Here is a 19874-nt window from a genome sequence, read left to right on the forward strand (position 1 = left end):
CTATTGGTCCTGGACATGCACACTTATGACGTGATACTTGGGATGGATTGGTTATCGCATTACCATGCCCAAGTTGATTGTTATGATAGGTCAGTTGTTTTCATCATACCTGGTCAGGACATGTACGTCATCACTATACCGCGTTCTAGGGGGGTCACTAGCACCTATTTGTTTCATATGGAGGAGGGGACTACTATATTATTGGATAACATACCAATTGTACATGATTACTCGGATGTATTTCAAGAGATTCCAGGGTTGCCGCCTAGTCGCGAGATCGACTTTGTGATAGGCTTACCTCTAGGCATTACGCCTATTGCTAGGGCACCGTATATGATGGCACCAGTGGAGATGCGCGAGCTGAGGGATCAGATTCAGCAGCTACTCAGCCAGGGTTTCATTCGCAGGAGTACTTCACCCTAGGGAGCACCGGTTTTATTTGTGAAGAAGAAGGATGGTTCGCTCCGCTTGTGTATAGATTACAGGGAGTTGAACAAGGTTACTATTCGTAACAAGTATCCTTTGCCCAGGATTGGTGACTTGTTTGATCAGTTGAAGGGAGCTACTTATTTCTCTAAGATTGATCTGCGGTCTGGATATCATCAACTTCGGGTTCGGGAGTAGGATGTTCCGAGGACAGCGTTTCTCACTAGATATGGATCTTATGAGTTTCGGGTGATGCCGTTCGGGTTGACTAATGCACCAACGGTTTTCATGGTTTTAATGAACAGAGTCTTCAGGGGTTACGTGGATCAATTTGTCATTGTCTTCATGGATGACATTTTGATTTACTCGAGGTCAGAGGACGATCGTGCTAGATATCTTCGGATAGTCTTATAGACGCTTCGTGAGCACCAGTAGTATGCCAAGTTTGAGAAATGTGAATTTTGGCAGCGGGTAGTGAAATTTCTGGGTCACGTGGTGTCAAAAAGGGGAATAGCTGAATCCAGCCAAGGTTTTAGCGGTGGTTGAGTGGGGATAGCCTATATCACCTATCGAGATTCGGAGTTTTTTCGGTCTAGTAGGATATTACAGGAGGTTCATCTAGGGGTTTTCAAAGATAGCCGGACCACTCACTCATTTGACTAGGAAGGGTGTACGGTTCGTGTGGGATGAACATTGTCAAAAAGCTTTTTATGAGCTAAAGACTAAGTTGACTTCTGCACCAGTTTTGTCTACCCCACAGAGCGGGATAGAGTATATTGTGTACACAGATGTTTCGTTGTAGGGTCTTGGATGTGTTTTGATATAGGAGGAGCGACCGATTTCGTATGGATCTCGGAAGCTTAAGCCTCGCGAGCTTAATTATCCAACGCATGATATTGAGTTGGCAGCTGTGGTCTTTACCTTACGTATTTGGAGGCATTATTTGTTGGGTGAGTCCTTCAGATTATTCAGCGATCACAAGAATCTGCAGTAGTTGTTCACTCAGCGGGAGCTGATTATGAGACTGCGCAGGTGGTTGGAGTTTGTGAAAGATTATCATTTTTCTATACAGTATTATCCAGGGAAAGCGAATGTGGTGGCGGATGCACTCAGCCGTCGACCTGTTGGTAGTCTTTCCGCTCTATTCCTTACTGAGTGGAATGCGTTGAAAATGGTGGAGGAATTGTCGGATGCTTTCTTGGCTTGCATGGTAGTTACACCTTCTATCATTCATAAAGTTTTGAAGGCACAACTCACGGATCAGCAGTGCATTGATAAAGTTGCAGAGATAGCTTCCGGAGAGGTTCCACTCTACTATGTTGGGGCTGATGGAGGTTTGAGGTACAAGGGACGGTTAGTGCTACCTTCTGCTGATGAGTTGAGGAAGGATGTGATGACTGAGACTCACCACTCTGAGTTTTCGGTTCATCCAGGAGGTGACAAAATGTATCAGGATATGAAGTGGCAGTTTTGGTGGGCAGGTATGAAAAGGGACATTGCTCTATTTGTCTCACGATGAAGTACTTGTCAGATGGTCAAGATTGATCATCAGAGGCCACCAGGAGCTCTACAGCCACTGCCGATACCGGAGTGGAAATGGGAGAGCATTTCTATAGATTTTGTGAAGGGATTGCCTAATTCGTTCAAGAATCACAATTTCATTTGGGTCATCGTTGATAGGTTGACCAAATCAGCTCATTTCTTTTCTATTCGCTTTGATTACACTTCGGAACAATTAACGAGACTTTACATTACAGAGATTGTGAAGTTGCATGGCATTCCGTTGTCTATTATATCGGATAGGGATTCGAGCTTTTTATCAGGGTTTTGGAAGAGTTTTCAGCAGGCTTTGGGTACAGAGTTGCATCTTAGTACTGCTTATCATCCTCAGACTGATGGACAGACCGAGAGAGTTAATCTGATAATGGAGGATATGCTTCGTTCTTGTGTCCTTGACTTTAAGGGTCATTGGGAGAAGTATTTGCCACTTGTGGAGTTCATATATAACAATAGCTTTCAGAGGACTATTGGTATGGCACCGTTTGAGGCATTATATGGCTGACCATGTAGATCTCCTGTTTGTTGAATGGAGGTTGGCGAGAGCAGATTTTTGGGTCCTGAGTTCATTAAGGATACTTCTGAGAAGATTGTTCTTATTAGGGATCGCATGCGCACTGCCCAGAGTAGGCAGAAGAGTTATGCGGATTGTCATACTCGTGCATTGGAGTTTCAGGTTGGGGATCAGGTTCTACTCAAACTGTTTCCTATGAAAGGTGTAATGCACTTTGGGAAGAAAAGGAAGTTATCATCACGGTTTGTGTGTCCATTCTTGATTACCAATCGCGTTGGAGCAGTAGCTTATCGGTTGGCACTTCCAGATTATTTAGATTGAGTGCACATTGTGTTTCATGTTTCCATGTTACGGAAATTTCTGCGAGATGAAGATCGGTATCAGCATATCGATGTTGGAGAGATTGAGTTGCAGCCGGATGCAACATATGTGGAGCCACCATGTCGCATTATAGACCGTAAGGATCATGTTCTTCGCAATAAAGTCATATCGTTAGTACGTGTCCAGTGGAGTCACCATAATGAGGCTGAGTCTACTTGGGAACAGGAGGATGTCATTCGCTCACAGTTTCCAGATATAATGGAAGAAGGTAAGGGCGAATTCTGAGGACGGAATTTCTTTTATTAGGGGGGAAGAATGTAATACCCCTGATTTTAAAAGGATAGTCACGGTATTTTTTAAAAAAAGTATTTTAATTGCAGTTAATTATTTAGTTGATTTCTTGGCTAATTATTTACTTGTTTAATTGATTTAATTATTTGTTTAAATGTGTTAATTGATTTATTTGTTTAAATTAAATTGTGCGTGATGATGTGTATTTGTTTAGGAATTTAATTGTTTTATTTTTATTTTTATTTTTTATATTTTTTAAGGAATTGGATATGGATTGTAGAAATGGACCAACCAATTGGGCTCCATGGACTACTTCGATAAGGGATTTGATGGGTATGAATAATTATCCATGGACAGTTGGATATGCATATATTATATATATATATATATATATATATATATATATATATATATAAGAAAAGTTCTTTAGTAATAATCTGATGTGTATATTTATATGTTATATATAAAAAGGATTATACATAGATTGTACGTAAAATATATTTTAATTTGCTTTTTAGTATTTAAATTTTATTTTATTTTATTTTATTATTAGTTTGACTTGGATTGGAAAAAGGATTAGGTTATTTTATTTAGCCTATAAATATATAGCTATAGGTTAGTAAAAATGGGCTAGAAAATAAATCACGAAATATATTCTAGAGAGAGAAAGAATGAAGACAAAGGGAGAGAAAAAGGAATGAGGAGAATAGGGTTTTTTTTTATTAAATCCCTAAAGGCAAGTTTTAATTTTTCTCTTCTTATTTGATTCATACCCTATGCATGCTAGATTAATTTCCAGGGTTTCGTTTTTAATAATTAATTAGATCTAATTACATGAATTGATTCGAGAATCATAAGTCATGTGTTTTAGTAATGATTTTGTAATGAATTTGTATATTTAATAAATTAATTTTATAAAGTCAGAATAATTTAGTTTTCCTGAAAGAAGCACGCCGATCGAGGCGAAATTGGTTGTGGCGTGAATTAGTTTTTCCCTTCATGGTGACAGAATTGTGTTTCCTAGAAGAGCACGCCGAACGAGGCACAATAAGTCTCTGGTGTGAATTGTTGTTTTCCATTGTGAAGTTTGTAATCGGATTGTGTTTTTGGTTCTAAAGTAAGGAATAATTGAAGCAATGATGATATAATAATTGTATTAAAGTATAATGATTAACATAATGATTGGTACTTTGATTGATATAATGATTAATATAATGATTGGTACTACGATTGATATAATGATTAATATAACGATTGTTATTATGGTTGATATAATGATTAAATAATGATTTATTTATTTTGTTTTGATTAAATAGTTTTTGTATTAAATATTTTAATGTTAATTAGTTTAGGGTTGGAATATTAAATTAATATTTGTTATTTTTGGATTGATAAATCTATATTAAATATTTAATTAATTTAAATAGATTCATTAGGAATTTGTAATGCATTATTTAAGTTTACATGCTAAGTGTGAAATTTAGTTAATTTTAAAAGGATAAATTAATTAAATATTGTTAGATTAATTATTTTAATCATTTATTTAGATTTAAATTAATTTAATCAGAACATGAAGATGTACAATTCTGTTGATATGCATGTCAATTTCTTGTGATGTAAATTAAATGTATACTATTTAGAATTGATATTTTTACTCAAGTAAATACAAAGAATGTGTTTATGATTTATATCATATTTATTGGGATTATCAGATGTAAATATTATTTACATTATCCTTAGATTGAAAACTGTTATTTGGTTATGTTATGGATTAATGCACTATTATGGGATAGGGGCATATTAGGGACGGATTAACTTACGAGTTAAGTCCTACCTATTTTTAATAAGGGAATGGATTAACCACAGTGTTAAGTCGTACTTATTCATGTCAGGTCAACGGAATAATTGGATGACATTTTATTAAAATAATAATTGGATAGTTTATTTTTGATGTTTGGATTAGGACGGATTTTACATATATAATTATACGCCACGATATAAGCTTGAGTCTTAGGATCAGTGGTTAGGGTGCATATATTGCCAGGGATGTGTAGCTAGATATAGTGTAGTTGTGTACCCTAGTAGGTCTAGGTACTCATACCCACTATATGTGCATTTTGCATGTTGCCTACTATTCAGGTTGAGACAACTCTATAGTCTAGTGAGGTTTCTTTAGTGTGTGTATATCTATATATGGACTATTTAGTTATTGTTGAATTAATTAGGATGTGTACGTGTATTGGGTCTCTGTTTGGGATGTAGTAGATTTAGAACTTGTATGTGGGTCTGACCCACCATTATTTTTCAGGTGTTCATCAGTTCTAGTCTTAGATATTGTTTGTGCCGAACAGAGACAGTCATTCATTCTTCCGACTCTACGTAGGACTCTTCTGCATGGTTTAATTATTAGTTTTATTTCAGTTCAGTTATTTCAGTTAGGATATTATTAGGGGTCCACAATATGGATTCCCGAGTTGTAGTTTTAATTAATTACTGGTATCAGAGGATTGGAGGATTTTAGTATGAGATTCTTAATTATTATTTATTTGAGGATTTTAAAATAGAGATTTATTATTTTGTTTCCTTCAGCTTATTATTTGTTTATTTATTTATTATTCTTTTTGTATTCAAATGCTTGTTTAAATATTAATTGTTTGATGTTCCTCGGATCTGTGCTTGGACTTGATCACCCGTGGCTCTAGAATCGAGGGGTATCACAGTTGGTATTAGAGCACTCCAGGTTCAAGTGTTTCTCGGATTCTATCGTATAAGACTTCCGCGTAGCGTTTTCTTTTGATTAGAGCTTAAGTATTATGATTCATTGTATTCTTTACGGTTCGGTTAAATCGTACTGATGTCTGTCTTTCTATGTTAACAGAAAGGTTAATGCTAGAAGAAGAAGGGATAATTAGAGAAACAGACAACGAAGGGAAGCAGACCGTAGGCAGCGTCAGGAGGATGAGGGTTAGTTCCATGAGGAGCATGAGGATGTTCAGTAGACTCGGGATCAGGGAGGAGATCCAGAGTTTCCTCCTCACCTCAATGACCTTATTTCTCGGACTATGGAAGCAGGGGTAACCGCAGCACTTCGTAATCAGCCTCAGGTACAGCCGGCACCGTTACCAACACCGGTTGTTCAGACTAATACATGGGAAAAGGCTAAAAGTTTTTTCATAAAGGGGAGCCCACCAGAGTTCACAGGATTCACCGATGCGAAAGCAGCTCATCAGTGGAAACAGGACATCGAGCGACATCTTCGTTTGGTTCAATGCACGGAGGTTCAGAAGCAGATGCTTACTACCTCCAAGCTAGTTGGGGATGCACTACAGTGGTGGGAGTCAATTACCACCGCCGAGGAGAGGATGGCATTGACTTACGATCAGTTCAGTGCACGCTTTGATGAAAAGTATTTCCCTTATGTAGTCAGGGCAGCCATGAAGACTGAGTTTCTTAATCTGCAGTAGGGGAACATGACAGTATGACAGGGGCAAATTCCAGGGACATCAGCCTTGGAAGAAGCACAAGGGTGGTTCAGATGCTCAGCAAAATGGTGCACCTATTCAGAGGTAGCAGAATGGGGGACCACAGGCAGGACAGGGTCAGCCACCGGCTAACTGACAGAGGAGGCCATTTGGTACTTTCCAGGGTAGTTGTTACACTTGTGGAGAGTATGGTCATACTTCCAGGCAGTGTCCTAGAGCAGGACAGGGTCAGCATGTGCAGCAGGGATAGAGGGCACCATTACCTTTACCCGCTCCACAGATTCCGCACATTCAGGGACAGACCTTCCCGGCTTTACCAGCACCGCCGCAGTCTCAGGGACAGGCGCAGCAGTAGTTGCACTATGGCAGGGTGTACAACCCCATGCCATAGGATGTTCGGGAACCTCAGGCTGTTGACGGTAAGTTTCCTATTCATGGTTTGCATGGACGTATTTTATTTGACACGGGTGCTACACACTCATTTGTAGCTAGGACTTTTGTTGCTTTATCTGGGATGAGGACGAGGGTATGTACTAAACCTCGGGGTATTTCTACACCATTAGGCGATACAACCATTTTATATGAGAGTGATGGGCCTGTGACACTAGATATTGGTAGACTCAGATTTCTAGCCAATCTATTGGTCCTGGACATGCACACTTATGATGTGATACTTGGGATGGATTGGTTATCGCATTACCATGCCCAAGTTGATTGTTATGATAGGTCAGTTGTTTTCATCATAACTGGTCAGGACATGTACGTCATCGCTATGCCGCGTTCTAGGGGGGTCACTAGCACCTATTTGTTTCATATGGAGGAGGGGACTACTGTATTATTGGATAACGTACCAATTGTACAGGATTACCCGGATGTATTTCAGGAGATTCCAGGGTTGCCGCCTAGTCGCGAGATCGACTTTGTGATAGACTTAGCTCCAGGCACTACGCCTATTGCCAGGGCACCGTATAGGATGGCACCAGTGGAGATGCGCGAGCTGAGGGATCAGATTCAGCAGCTACTCAGCCAGGGTTTCATTCGCAGGAGTACTTCACCCTGGGGAGCACCGGTTTTATTTGTGAAGAAGAAGGATGGTTCGCTCCGCGTGTGTATAGATTACAGGGAGTTGAACAAGGTTACTATTCGTAACAAGTATCCTTTGTCCAGGATTGATGACTTGTTTGATCAGTTGAAGGGAGCTACTTATTTCTCTAAGATTGATCTGCGGTCTGGATATCATCAACTTCGGGTTCGGGAGCAGGATGTTCCGAGGACAACGTTTCTCACTAGATATGGATCTTATGAGTTTCGGATGATGCCGTTAGGGTTGACTAATGCACCAGCGGTTTTCATGGATTTAATGAACAGAGTCTTCAGGGCTTACTTGGATCAATTTGTCATTGTCTTCATAGATGACATTTTGATTTACTCGAGGTCAGAGGACGATCATGCTAGACATCTTCGGATAGTCTTACAGACGCTTCGTGAGTACCAGTTGTATGCCAAGTTCGAGAAATGTGAATTTTGGCAGTGGGAAGTGAAATTTCTGAGTCATGTGATGTCAGAAAGGGGAATAGCTGGATCCAGCCAAGGTTTTAGCGGTGGTTGAGTGGGGACAGCCTACATCACCTACCTAGATTCGGAGTTTTTTCGGTCTAGTAGGATATTACAAGAGGTTCATCCAGGGGTTTTCAAAGATAGCGGGACCACTCACTCATTTGACTAAGAAGGGTGTATGGTTCGTGTGGGATGAACATTGTCAGAAAGCTTTTGATGAGCTGAAGACTAAGTTGACTTCTGCACCAGTTTTGTCAACCCCACAGAGCGGGATAGAGTATCTTGTGTACACAGATGTTTCGTTGCAGGGTCTTGGATGTGTTTTGATGCAGGAGGAGCGACCGATTTCGTATGGATCTCAGAAGTTTAAGCCTCACGAGCTTAATTATCCAACGCATGATATTGAGTTGGCAGCTGTGGTCTTTGCCTTACGTATTTGGAGGCATTATCTGTTGGGTGAGTCCTTCAGATTATTCAGCGATCACAATAAGATGCAGTATTTGTTCACTCAGCGGGAGCTGAATATGAGACTGCGCAGGTGGTTGGAGTTTGTGAAAGACTATCATTTTTCTATACAGTATTATCCTGGGAAAGCGAATGTGGTGGCGGATGCACTCAGCCGTCGACCTGTTGGTAGTCTTTCCGCTCTATTCACTACTGAGTGGAATGCGTTGAAAATGGTGGATGAATTGTTGGATGCTTTCCTGGCTTGCATGGTAGTTACACCTTCTATCATTCATAAAGTTTTGAAGGCACAACTCACGGATCAGCAGTGCATTGATAAAGTTGCAGAGATAGCTTCCTGAGAGGTTCCATTCTACTATGTTGGGGCTGATGGAGGTTTGAGGTACAAGGAACGGTTAGTGCTACCTTCTGCTGATGAGTTGAGGAAGGATGTGATGACTGAGACTCACCACTCTAAGTTTTCGGTTCATCCAGGAGGTGACAAAATGTATCCGGATATGAAGCGGCAGTTTTGGTGGCAGATATGAAGAGGGACATTGCTCTATTTGTCTCACGATGTAGTACTTGTCAGATGGTCAAGATTGATCATCAGAGGCCACCAGGAGCTCTATAGCCACTGCCGATACCGGAGTGGAAATGGGAGAGCATTTCTATGGATTTTGTGAAGGGATTGCCTAATTCGTTCAAGAATCACAATTCCATTTGGGTCATCGTTGATAGGTTGACCAAATCAGCTCATTTCTTGCCTATTCGCTTTGATTACACTTCGGAACAGTTAGTGATACTTTACAATACAGAGATTGTGAAGTTGCATGGCATTCCGTTATCTATTATATCGGATAGGTATTCAAGCTTTGTATCAGGGTTTTGGAAGAGTTTTCTGCAGGCTTTGGGTACAGAGTTGCATCTTAGTACTGCTTATCATCCTCAGACTGATGGACAGACCAAGAGGGTTAATCTGATAATGGAGGATATGCTTCGTTCTTGTGTCCTTGACTTTAAGGGTCATTGGGAGGAGTATTTGCCATTTGTGGAGTTCACATATAACAATAGCTCTCAGAGGACTATTGGTATGGCACCGTTTGAGGCATTATATGGCTGACCATGCAGATCTTCTGTTTGTTGAATGGAGGTTGGCGAGAGCAGATTTTTAGGTCCTGAGTTCATTAACGATACTTCTGAGAAGATTGCTCTTATTAGGGATCGCATGCGCACTGCCCAGAGTAGGCAGAAGAGTTATGCGGATCGTCGTACTCATGCATTGGAGTTTCAGGTTGGGGATCAGATTCTACTCAAAGTGTTTCCTATGAAAGGTGTAATGCACTTTGGGAAGAAAAGGAAGTTATCATCACGGTTTGTGGGTCCATTCATGATTACCAATCGCGTTGGAGCTGTAGCTTATCGGTTGGCACTTCCAGATCATTTAGATTGAGTGCATAATCTGTTTCATGTTTCTATGTTGCAAAAATTTCTTCGAGATGAAAATCGGTATCAGCATATCGATGTTGGAGAGATTGAGTTGCAGCCGGATGCAATATATGTGGAGCCACCATGTCGCATTATAGACCGTAAGGATCATGTTCTTCGCAATAAAGTCGTATCGTTAGTACGTGTCCAGTGGAGTCACCATAATGAGGCTGAGTCTACTTGGGAACAAGAGGATGTCATTCGCTCACAGTTTCCAGATATAATGGAAGAAGGTAAGGGCGAATTCCGAGGACGGAATTCCTTTTATTAGGGGGGAAGAATGTAATACGCCTGATTTTAAAAGGATAGTCACGGTATTTTTTAAAAAAATTATTTTAATTGCAGTTAATTATTTAGTTGATTTCTTAGCTAATTATTTACTTGTTTAATTGATTTAATTATTTGTTTAAATGTATTAATTGATTTATTTGTTTAAATTAAATTGTGCGTGATGATGTGTATTTGTTTAGGAATTTAATTATTTTATTTTTATTTTTATTTTTTATATTTTTTAAGGAATTGGATATTGATTGTAGTAATGGACCAACCAATTGGGCTCCATGGACTACTTGGATAAGGGATTTGATGGCTATGGATAATTATCCATGGACAGTTGGATATGTATATATAATAAATAAATAAATAAATATATATATATATATATATATATATATATATATATATATAAGGAAAGTTCTTTAGTAATAATCTGATGTGTATATTTATATGTTATATATAAAAAGGATTACACATAGATTGTACGTTATATATTTCAATTAGCTTTTTAGTATTTAAATTTTATTTTATTTTATTATTAGTTTGACTTGGATTGGGAAAAGGATTAGGTTATTTTATTTAGCTTATAAATATATAGCTATAGGTTAGTAAAAAGGGGCTAGAAAATAAATCACGAAATATATTCTAGAGACAGAAAGAATGAAGTCGAAGGAAGAGAAAAAGGAATGAGGAGGATAGTGTTTTTTTTTTATTAAATCCCTAAAGGCAAGTTTTAATTTTTCTCTTTTCATTTGATTCATACCTTATGCATGCTAGATTAATTTCCAGGGTTTCGTTTTTAATAATTAATTAGATCTAATTACATGAATTGATTCGAGAATCATAAGTCATGTGTTTTAGTAATGATTTTGTAATGAATTTGTATATTTAATAAATTAATTTTACAATGTCAGAATAATTTAGTTTTCCTGAAAGAAGCACGCCGATCGAGGCAAAATTGGTTGTGGCGTGAATTAGTTTTTCCTTTCGTGGTGGCAGAATTGTGTTTCCTAAAAGAGCACGCCGAACGAGGCGCAATAAGTCTCTGGCGTGAATTGTTGTTTTCCATTGTGAAGTTTGTAATCAGACTGTGTTTTTGGTTCTAAAGTGAGGAATAATTGAAGTAATGATGATATAATGATTGTATTAAAGTATAATGATTAACATAATGATTGGTACTTTGATTGATATAATGATTAACATAATGATTGGTACTTTGATTGATATAATGATTAATATAACGATTGTTATTATGATTGATATAATGATTAAATAATGATTTATTTATTTTGTTTTGATTAAATAGTTTTTGTATTAAATATTTTAATGTTAATTTGTTTAGGGTTGGAATGATAAATTAATATTTGTTATTTTTGGATTGATAAATCTATATTAAATATTTAATTAATTTAAATAGATTCATTAGGAATTTGTAATGCATTATTTAAGTTTACATGCTAAGTGTGAAATTTAGTTAATTTTAAAAGGATAAATTAATTAAATATTATTGGATTAAATTATTTTAATCGTTTATTTAGATTTCAATTAATTTAATCAGAACATGAAGATGTACAATTCTGTTAATATGCATGTTAATTTCTTGTGATGTAAATTAATTGTATACTATTTAGAATTGATATTTTTTCTCAAGTAAATACAAAGAATGTGTTTATGATTTATATCATATTTATTGGGATTATTAAATGTAAATATTATTTACATTATCCTTAGATTGAAAACTGTTATTTGGTTATGTTATGAATTAATGCACTATTATGGGATGGGAGCATATTAGGGACGGATTAACTTACGAGTTAAGTCCTACCTATTTTTAATAAGGGAATGAATTAACCACAGTATTAAATCCTACTTATTCATGTCAGGTCAACGGAATAGTTGGATGACATTTTATTAAAATAATAATTGGATAGTTTATTTTTGATGTTTGGATTAGGACGGATTTTACATATATAATTATACACCACGATATGAGCTTGATTCTCAAGATCAGTGGTCAGGATGCATATATTGACAGGGATGTGTAGCTAGATATAGTGTAGTTGTGTACCCTGGTAGGTCTAGGTACTCATGCCCACTATATGTGTGTTTTGCATGTTGCCTACTATTCAGGTTGAGACAATTCTATAGTCTAGTGAGGTTCCTTTAGTGTGTGTATATCCATATATGGACTATTTAGTTATTGTTGAATTAATTAGGATGTGTACGTGTATTGGGTCTCTGTTTGGGATGTAGTAGATATAGAACTTGTATGTGGGCCTGACCCACCATTATTTTTCAGGTGTTCGTCAGTTCCAGTCTTAGAGATTGTTCGTGCCGAACAGAGACAGTCATTCACTCTTCCGACTCTACGTAGGACTCTTCTTCATGGTTTAATTATTAGTTTTATTTCAGTTCAGTTATTTCAGTTAGGATATTATTAGGGGTCCACAATATGGATTCCCGAGTTGTAGTTTTAATTAATTGCTGGTATCAGAGGATTGGAGGATTTTAGTATGGGATTCTTAATTATTATTTATTTGAGGATTTTAAAATTGGGACTTATTATTTAGTTTCATTCAGCTTATTATTTATTTATTTATTTATTATTCTTTTTGTATTCAAATGCTTGTTTAAATATTAATTGTTTGATATCCCTTGAATCTGTGCTCGGACTTGATCACCCGTGGCTCTAGAATCGAGAGGTATCACTTATTTAAAGACCTAATCTTTCATAAAATAAACGAAATTTCATGTATAGGACTTTTGGTATAATTCTAAACCAACTAGGAAGGAAATCTAGAACCGGAAACAAACTTACCTAATCCTGTTAGAAGACCTTGAAGGTTTAAGAAAGGCTGAACCGGTTCAAGAAGGCCAGTGAATTTTCGAAGCAAAGGTTGAAGGCTTGAACCGGTTCAAGATGTGCCTTTAAACTAGAAGGCCGAAACTTCGTAAAAACACTGTTTTAAAATTTTCTAAAAATATACCAAGTATGGAATGTGTCCTAACCTTCTTAGGTCTCTTTCTAAAGTGTTGTTCTTTCCTTTCTTGATGATCTCAATATAGTATCTTTGAACAACCTTCCAATTCCGTAGTTAATCTCGATCCTGATATGGTAACTTGAAATTACAACTCGATCGGACTTATTTTGATACGAAAATTTGCTAATTACAGAATTTATATCTCACAATCTCCCCCTTTGGCAATTTCGTGACAAAATCTTAAAAATAATTAAGTAATCTACCCAAACAGAAAAGTAAATTACAATTTTGTTCAAAGGACAACATAGAATTTCTTCTCTGTTCTCTTCACTTCTTGGATAAACAATTTGACCTGATTTCTTGCACAATATCAAGCAAAAACTATCAGTGAAGTTTACTAATTTTTTTTTTTTAAAACTCCCCCTTAAGTAAATATCCAGAAAAAATTATAAAACTCCCCCTTAAGTAAATATCCAATTAATATCCAGTTTTTCTCCCCCTTAAGATAACATTGTTCTCCCCTTTTTTAGAACAAATTGACAAAGATCATAAGGTTAGAGTAGAGAAAAATAAAGAGAAACAGATTAAATCAGTTAAACATGTCATTCAATCAAAACATAATATCCAAAAATAATGAATATGTTAACAAAAGTATGATGTCATGATGCATGATTAAGAACAAAATATCTAACATCAATATTTCTCCAAAAATAATGTGAGAAAGACATCAATAGTCCCCACCACTCTCCTCATCATCATCCTAATCAACATCACCATCCTTATCTGAATACTCATCATCATCATCCTCAGCCCTTAATGATGGATCTAGAGGAGCAGGCTGGTAAACATCATCTGAAGAACCTCCTGGCTGCTGTCCTCTAAGCTGTCCCATATGAAACTTGAGATCTAATATCTCATCCATCATCTTATTAAATATAGTAGTTTGATGTTGAAGAAGAATATAGTACGTCATGTTGGCATCAGCTTTAGAAAAATTTCCTTTAGGAGGAAATAACTGTGTAACCTCCGGAGCCTATGAAGGTGTCTCATCAGCAACTCTCTAAGCCTTGCTTGCATTCGCCTTAGTTGATTTGGACTTGTTCAAAGCACGAGCATTCAACTCAGTCATAATACGCTGATGATATGCCCTGGGAGGAATCAGAATCTTCTTTTGCCTATAGAAATTCATGATGATCATCGGAAAAGGTGATGAATAGCGACGCGAGTTCCTTTTGTAATGAGCCATCATCAACTGCACAAGAGATGGTGCAAGCTGGATGCGTTCACCCATAGCAAGAAAATAAATAACCTGTGCTCGCTCGAGAGTGATCTCGTCTGTCTTCCCAAAATATCCTAGATTGGCCATGGCGAATAAGTTAAAGAATGCCGCCTCATTTGTCAGAAAACGAGCTGGAATGTTATCATCATTCCTTGGAGAATTAGGAACACAAATCTTAGCTGCAATTTGGGGAAATTCTGGACCCGAGACTTCCAAAGGTAACACTTGTCCCGTCATTGGATCTTTATCCGGAATATTCAAGATGGATTGGATGGCTTCTTCATCGACCGTATAGTCAGTCCCAAATAGCGACATAATGAAGTACGTATCATAGGTTGCTCGAATATTGGCATAAAAGTAATGTACCATGTCCGAAGAAAAATAGCTATTACCAAGTTTGGTAAAGAATAGCCATTTGTTCTTCTCAATATATGTCACAAGGTTCTGTCCAGCGGTGTCACGAAGTTTTTGCAAATTAACAGTCCTCTCGGTTTTAATCAGACCATCCTTGTAAACGTCAATGTATGCCTTCCATGCAAGGTCATTGTAGAAGTGAGCTTCTTCAAAGTCGACTTTTTCAGTGGCTGAGACAGAGGGATACCCAGATGGTACCTCTCGTGATGGAGAGTCAGTCATCGTTGGAGTGGAAGAAGTGTCTCGTGGAGTATTAGAACCACCTTGGGGTTCACGGATGACAATGCCCATTCTTGGTCTCTTGGGAGGCTTTAGGAGTGCAACCCCTTTGCCTTTAGCTTCCTTAGAGATCTTTGGTGCCATTTGATTCACGGAAATTTTTGGTTTGAATCTTGTAACCTCTCTCGGGAATTTTTTTCAAACACTTGGTGTGCAACTCCAAAGTGTTTATCAAAAATCTTGATTTTAATCTTCAATCTTCCCCAAAACTATCAACAAAGCAAGATTGTAACCCCAATCACACTTAAAACTTCAATATTCTTCACTCAACTCAAAAGATTAACCAATCCTCCAAGTTCAAACCCAAACTCCACAAACTTCAATTTCAAACTTTCAATTCTCAAATTTCAAACTTCAAATTTTGTTTCTCAATCCCAATCATGCAATGGAACAATAGAATGATGAACAAATTATGATATGAAGTGATATAGATGATGTGGATATGTATATATGAGAGTTGTGAGCAATATGGAGTGAAGGGGCAAAAAATCGCACATAATAGAGAGAGCAAGGAGTGCCAAACAGCGCGCCAACACTCAGCCTTAATAGCCCCACGCGCAGCCTTGAACCGGTTCAGCCAAAGTGGAACCGGTTCAAGACTGACAGTGCCTCGCCATCGAAACAGCGACGCGAAGAAACCCCAGATAGAATCAACTTATTGCCGGACTCACTACTCCTTCACATTCTCTCTTTTTTGCCCATGAAGGACGTTGTCAAAACAGGGGTTTTATCGCCAAGATGGGTATGCCTCTGGACCTCTGTTGAAAACATATCATTCACTTATCGTAACACACCGTACAATTCCGGTTATATCGCATTATACGAAATGGGTCTCCATAAATTCGTCACATTTGTTCATAAAGCCCTAATTCTCTGCACATCATCTAATGTCAGAAAGTTTTGTCTGGATTTTGGGTATGAACGTCGTTTGGCTTTAAATGTTGATGCGTGGGTTCGATTCGCTATGCAGAAGAATGTGGAGGAGTTGGAGCTGAATTTGTATAATCGATGCCCAGGTAATCGATATAAGTTGCCACAACATTTCTATGCCAATTCAGCATTAGCAAAATGAGTTTGTCCAAGTGCAAGATCATACCATACAAGGCTTTTCAATGGAGTTCCCTTAGGGCTTTGACAATTAAGTGTACAGAGGTTTCTAGTCGTTCTATTCAAAAGATTCTATTGGGCAACCCTGTATTGGAGTTTCTGGAATTGTATTGGTGTTGGCTTGATGATCACTTGAATATCAATTCTGCAAGTTTGAAGAAATTGGTGATAAGGGGCTATAGGAACCCATTTCTTGAAGAAGTGGATTCTGAGTTGATAATCTCAGCTCCTAAGGTTTTGTCACTGGAAATTCTGGGGTATATTATGAGTAAGAAGATTCGGGTAGTGAAAGTGCCATCTTTAGTTGAAGCTAAGCTGAATTTTGAACAAGATTATGACACGAGATGATTGTAATGCGCAGAGAGATATGTTGGCTGGTCTTCTTGTGTGCCTTCAGCATGTTAAGGATCTTACCTTAGGGTCTTTCTGTATTCAGGTTGGTTGTTAATTGGTACTCCTCTCTTTTCTCATTTCACTTGCATGTATTACATGTTTTCATTATGTGTTGAAAGTTTGAAACATGTGGATGGAATCTCCAACTTGGAGTTGCCGCCATAGATTTTATTTTTTATTTTTGGTTTTGTTTTTCTCTATTTTATAGTCTTGCATAAAATAGGGAAATGCCCTTTTTTCTTGTTTTATTTGCTTTACATATACAAACAATTGGAGTAATAACTGGCAAATGATGTTTTCAGTATCTTGACGAGCTATGTTGTGTACTCTTTTTTTTTTCTCTTCTCTATAGAAAATATATCATTTAACCAGATGATAATGGCCATTGAAAATTTTAATTAGTGGAAACATGGATGATGTTGAGAATTTGCATTGTCCAATAGGTTGAACATATTGATGTTTTAATGAGCACGTCTAAACTGAGTAGTTCAATTGACATCCAACACATGTTAATCAAATTACATGGCAATTCATCTAAATAAGTAAATTTAGCAACCCAAATATCTATTATGGTTGCTTAGAACAGTCTCTGTTGTACATTTTTAAACTCTTCTGGACGAGCTAGGTTTCTTGCTTCTTGCTCTGTAATGAGGAGTAAATAATTGCTGTAGATTTTAACATATATAGAATGCAATGTCTCTTGACTGCACACCCATTATGTCCCCTTGGGGCTTTAAGCCTTTAACCCTCAGCTTTCCCTTTGGGGAGGTGTTGGTCTTACCACCTGGGCCGACTGCCCAGTATCCCTGGACTTTCTCTGTTTATAAAAACGCAATAAATCTTCAATATAGGATGTATTATCTGTTTGTAAACAGAACCCATGTCTTAATTCTATAACAAGTATTATCTGTTCGCGTAAATTTGTCATAATTGGAAGAAAGGGCTTACTTTTATTGTTCCATTCTCAGAGATTAGTATTATATATATTTTTTCTGTATATTCATATCATTATTATTATTGTTGTTGTTATTATTATTATTATTATCAATTTAATTTCCTCCTGCTATGAATGGCCAAGGTCCTAGCAGCACTAGAGGTGAAAGGTCTGCCATCTCCCTTGTCAGAGTGCAAACGTTTAACGTTAATCATGCACATGAAGAAATGGGACCTCCCAGGTATAGCAAGCGTGCTACAAAGTTCACCTGATCTAGAGACATTAGTCATGGATTTGGCCTCACCTTGCTACCCAGAGGTGAATTTTTCTATATCATTTCCTCATTTCTTTCCTTTTACATTCATTTTGAAGTGTGTTTGGAAAGAACCTCAATGATGGATGACTTCTAATCAGTCTCTTTCATCTTGTTTGATAATTTATATCAATTACTCTAGCCAGGTGATATTTAGTGTAAGCTGGGTTAAGGAAAATAAAAGGGCTTGAATTTTAAAGTGATGTTCTCTTCGGATGTTATTCACATGTGTTATGTTCACCACAAAAACATTTCTTAAAAAATTAGATGGAAAAGACATTAAATTGACCATTACAATTTGTTGAAGCTGCTTTTAGCTTATGCCTTGTATTTGATCATGTGGCACACAATGTGTAACTATAATTTACATTACATTTCAACCTATTTAAGTTCATCTATATTTTTTCTTTGACTCAATACAATTTTTACTGGGAGGACCTTGGAAACTAGACATCATCAGGAGCACTGGTTTTCAAAGGCTTGGTCCTGCTGTTAAGAATTACAATTCTGGTTATGAATACATAGGTGATGGAGAATATACTAATCGTTGGTTTAAGTTTTGTACTTTGTTATATACTGCACAAACTACTCCAAGTAGCTCATATTGTTATGCTTCCTCAGATCCACTCAGGAGGCTGTAGTTATGTTCACCAACTAAATTTTAATGAATTTTCGATTCATTCCATCATATTTGTGATTTTGTGATATTATTGGTTACATTTCTAGGTATGTGGTAGTTTTGTAGCGTACTGTTTAGTTTATACATAGAGGAAAAACTTCTTAAATAAAGGAGCTCGCAATGCACAGTTTGACTAATTCTTGTCACTTGTCATGATACTATCCTAATTTAATTTTTCTGGTTTCTTGCTTCTGAATTTATGATTAAAAAACTCACTCCGAAGGTGGAAATGAAATTCTCTGTTGTTACTTGCCTAATATATTTTACTTCAAAAAATCTTCTTTAAAAAAACAGACTCGAGAGATTTATTTCAGAGATAAGAGGAAATCATTCTTTGACTGAGTTGGTTTTAGAGGCTCCCAGAATACAGCTATACATGCATTGTGTTCCGACCTACTCAATCTCTACTTGTTGTTTAAATTTCCCCCCCTATTTTCTCAGGTCTTGTGATTTTGATGGAGAGAGCTACTGGACATCCAAAAGCGAGATTTTAAGTGTTTGTTGCTGCATCTGAAGACTGTTAAGATTGCTGGCTTCATAGGAGGTTCTTGTGGATTTGAAGTTGCACTTGTACAATTTCTGCTTCAGAATGCATGGGTTTTGGAGAAGATGATTGTCAATGCAGGAAGGGTTGGTTGGCCCCGATACTCTACTTCCAGCATATGCTCAGAATTTCTCCAGTTGACTCAAAAATTGTCAAGCTTTCCAAGATCCTCCCCTCACGCGGTAATGTTGTTCCCTGAAGTGAATATGCCATAAACAATTCCACTCTCATAATGACATTAGTGGATGTTTGTTTTTGTTCCTGGATTATCATTGGATGTTTTGTTTAGTATTCAGTGGATATCTATTGCTGTTTTTATTTATGCAATGCAGTTGAACTTGAAGGTCCAACTTAAAATATGGATTTATCCTGTAAAAAACTTTCAAATTGGGGCAACAAATTGGCAAATGAAGAAGTGGTGGTCATGGCTTATATGTTTGTGTAGTTTGCTTTATATTCAATGTAGGCCTGATAATGCACCCAAAAAAAAAAGAATAGTTTACCTAAAAGGTAAGCAACAAAGATGCCAACTAAAACTCACATGAAATGAAAATCTAAATTTAAGAGAGGAAAAAAGAAAAGAAAAGAAAATTCA

The 19874-nt window shown here is 37.1% G+C and overlaps 1 protein-coding gene across 2 annotated transcripts; it reads left to right on the forward strand.

Annotated features, from left to right (window-relative positions):
- The first annotated feature begins 16377 nt into the window (after positions 1 to 16377).
- Positions 16378 to 19815, forward strand: LOC132306345 (putative F-box protein At1g49610). 2 transcript variants are annotated; one of them, XM_059803704.1, is made up of 3 exons: positions 16378 to 16852; positions 17888 to 18061; positions 19030 to 19815. In XM_059803704.1, exons 1-3 carry the CDS (start codon positions 16751 to 16753, stop codon positions 19075 to 19077), a joined length of 324 nt encoding a protein of 107 aa, XP_059659687.1. In that variant the 5' UTR covers positions 16378 to 16750; the 3' UTR covers positions 19078 to 19815. The 2 variants fall into 2 exon arrangements, with proteins under 2 accessions (XP_059659687.1, XP_059659695.1); XM_059803712.1 differs by having other exon boundaries at positions 19177 to 19815.
- Positions 19816 to 19874: the final 59 nt, after the last annotated feature.

Source organism: Cornus florida, unplaced genomic scaffold (genome assembly GCF_030987335.1).
Source record: "Cornus florida cultivar Cherokee Brave unplaced genomic scaffold, ASM3098733v1 CherokeeBrave_3.0.0_Hap2_Chr01, whole genome shotgun sequence".
In the NCBI taxonomy this organism is placed as follows: Eukaryota; Viridiplantae; Streptophyta; class Magnoliopsida; order Cornales; family Cornaceae; genus Cornus; species Cornus florida.

Coding starts and splice junctions, on each gene's coding strand:
- LOC132306345 (XM_059803704.1), top strand. CDS start 16,751: ATGACACGAGATGATTGTAATGCGCAGAGAGATATGTTGGCTGGTCTT. Junction 16,853..17,887: donor TAGGGTCTTTCTGTATTCAG/GTTGGTTGTTAA, acceptor TGAATGGCCAAG/GTCCTAGCAGCACTAGAGGT. Junction 18,062..19,029: donor CCTCACCTTGCTACCCAGAG/GTGAATTTTTCT, acceptor TTAAAAAAACAG/ACTCGAGAGATTTATTTCAG.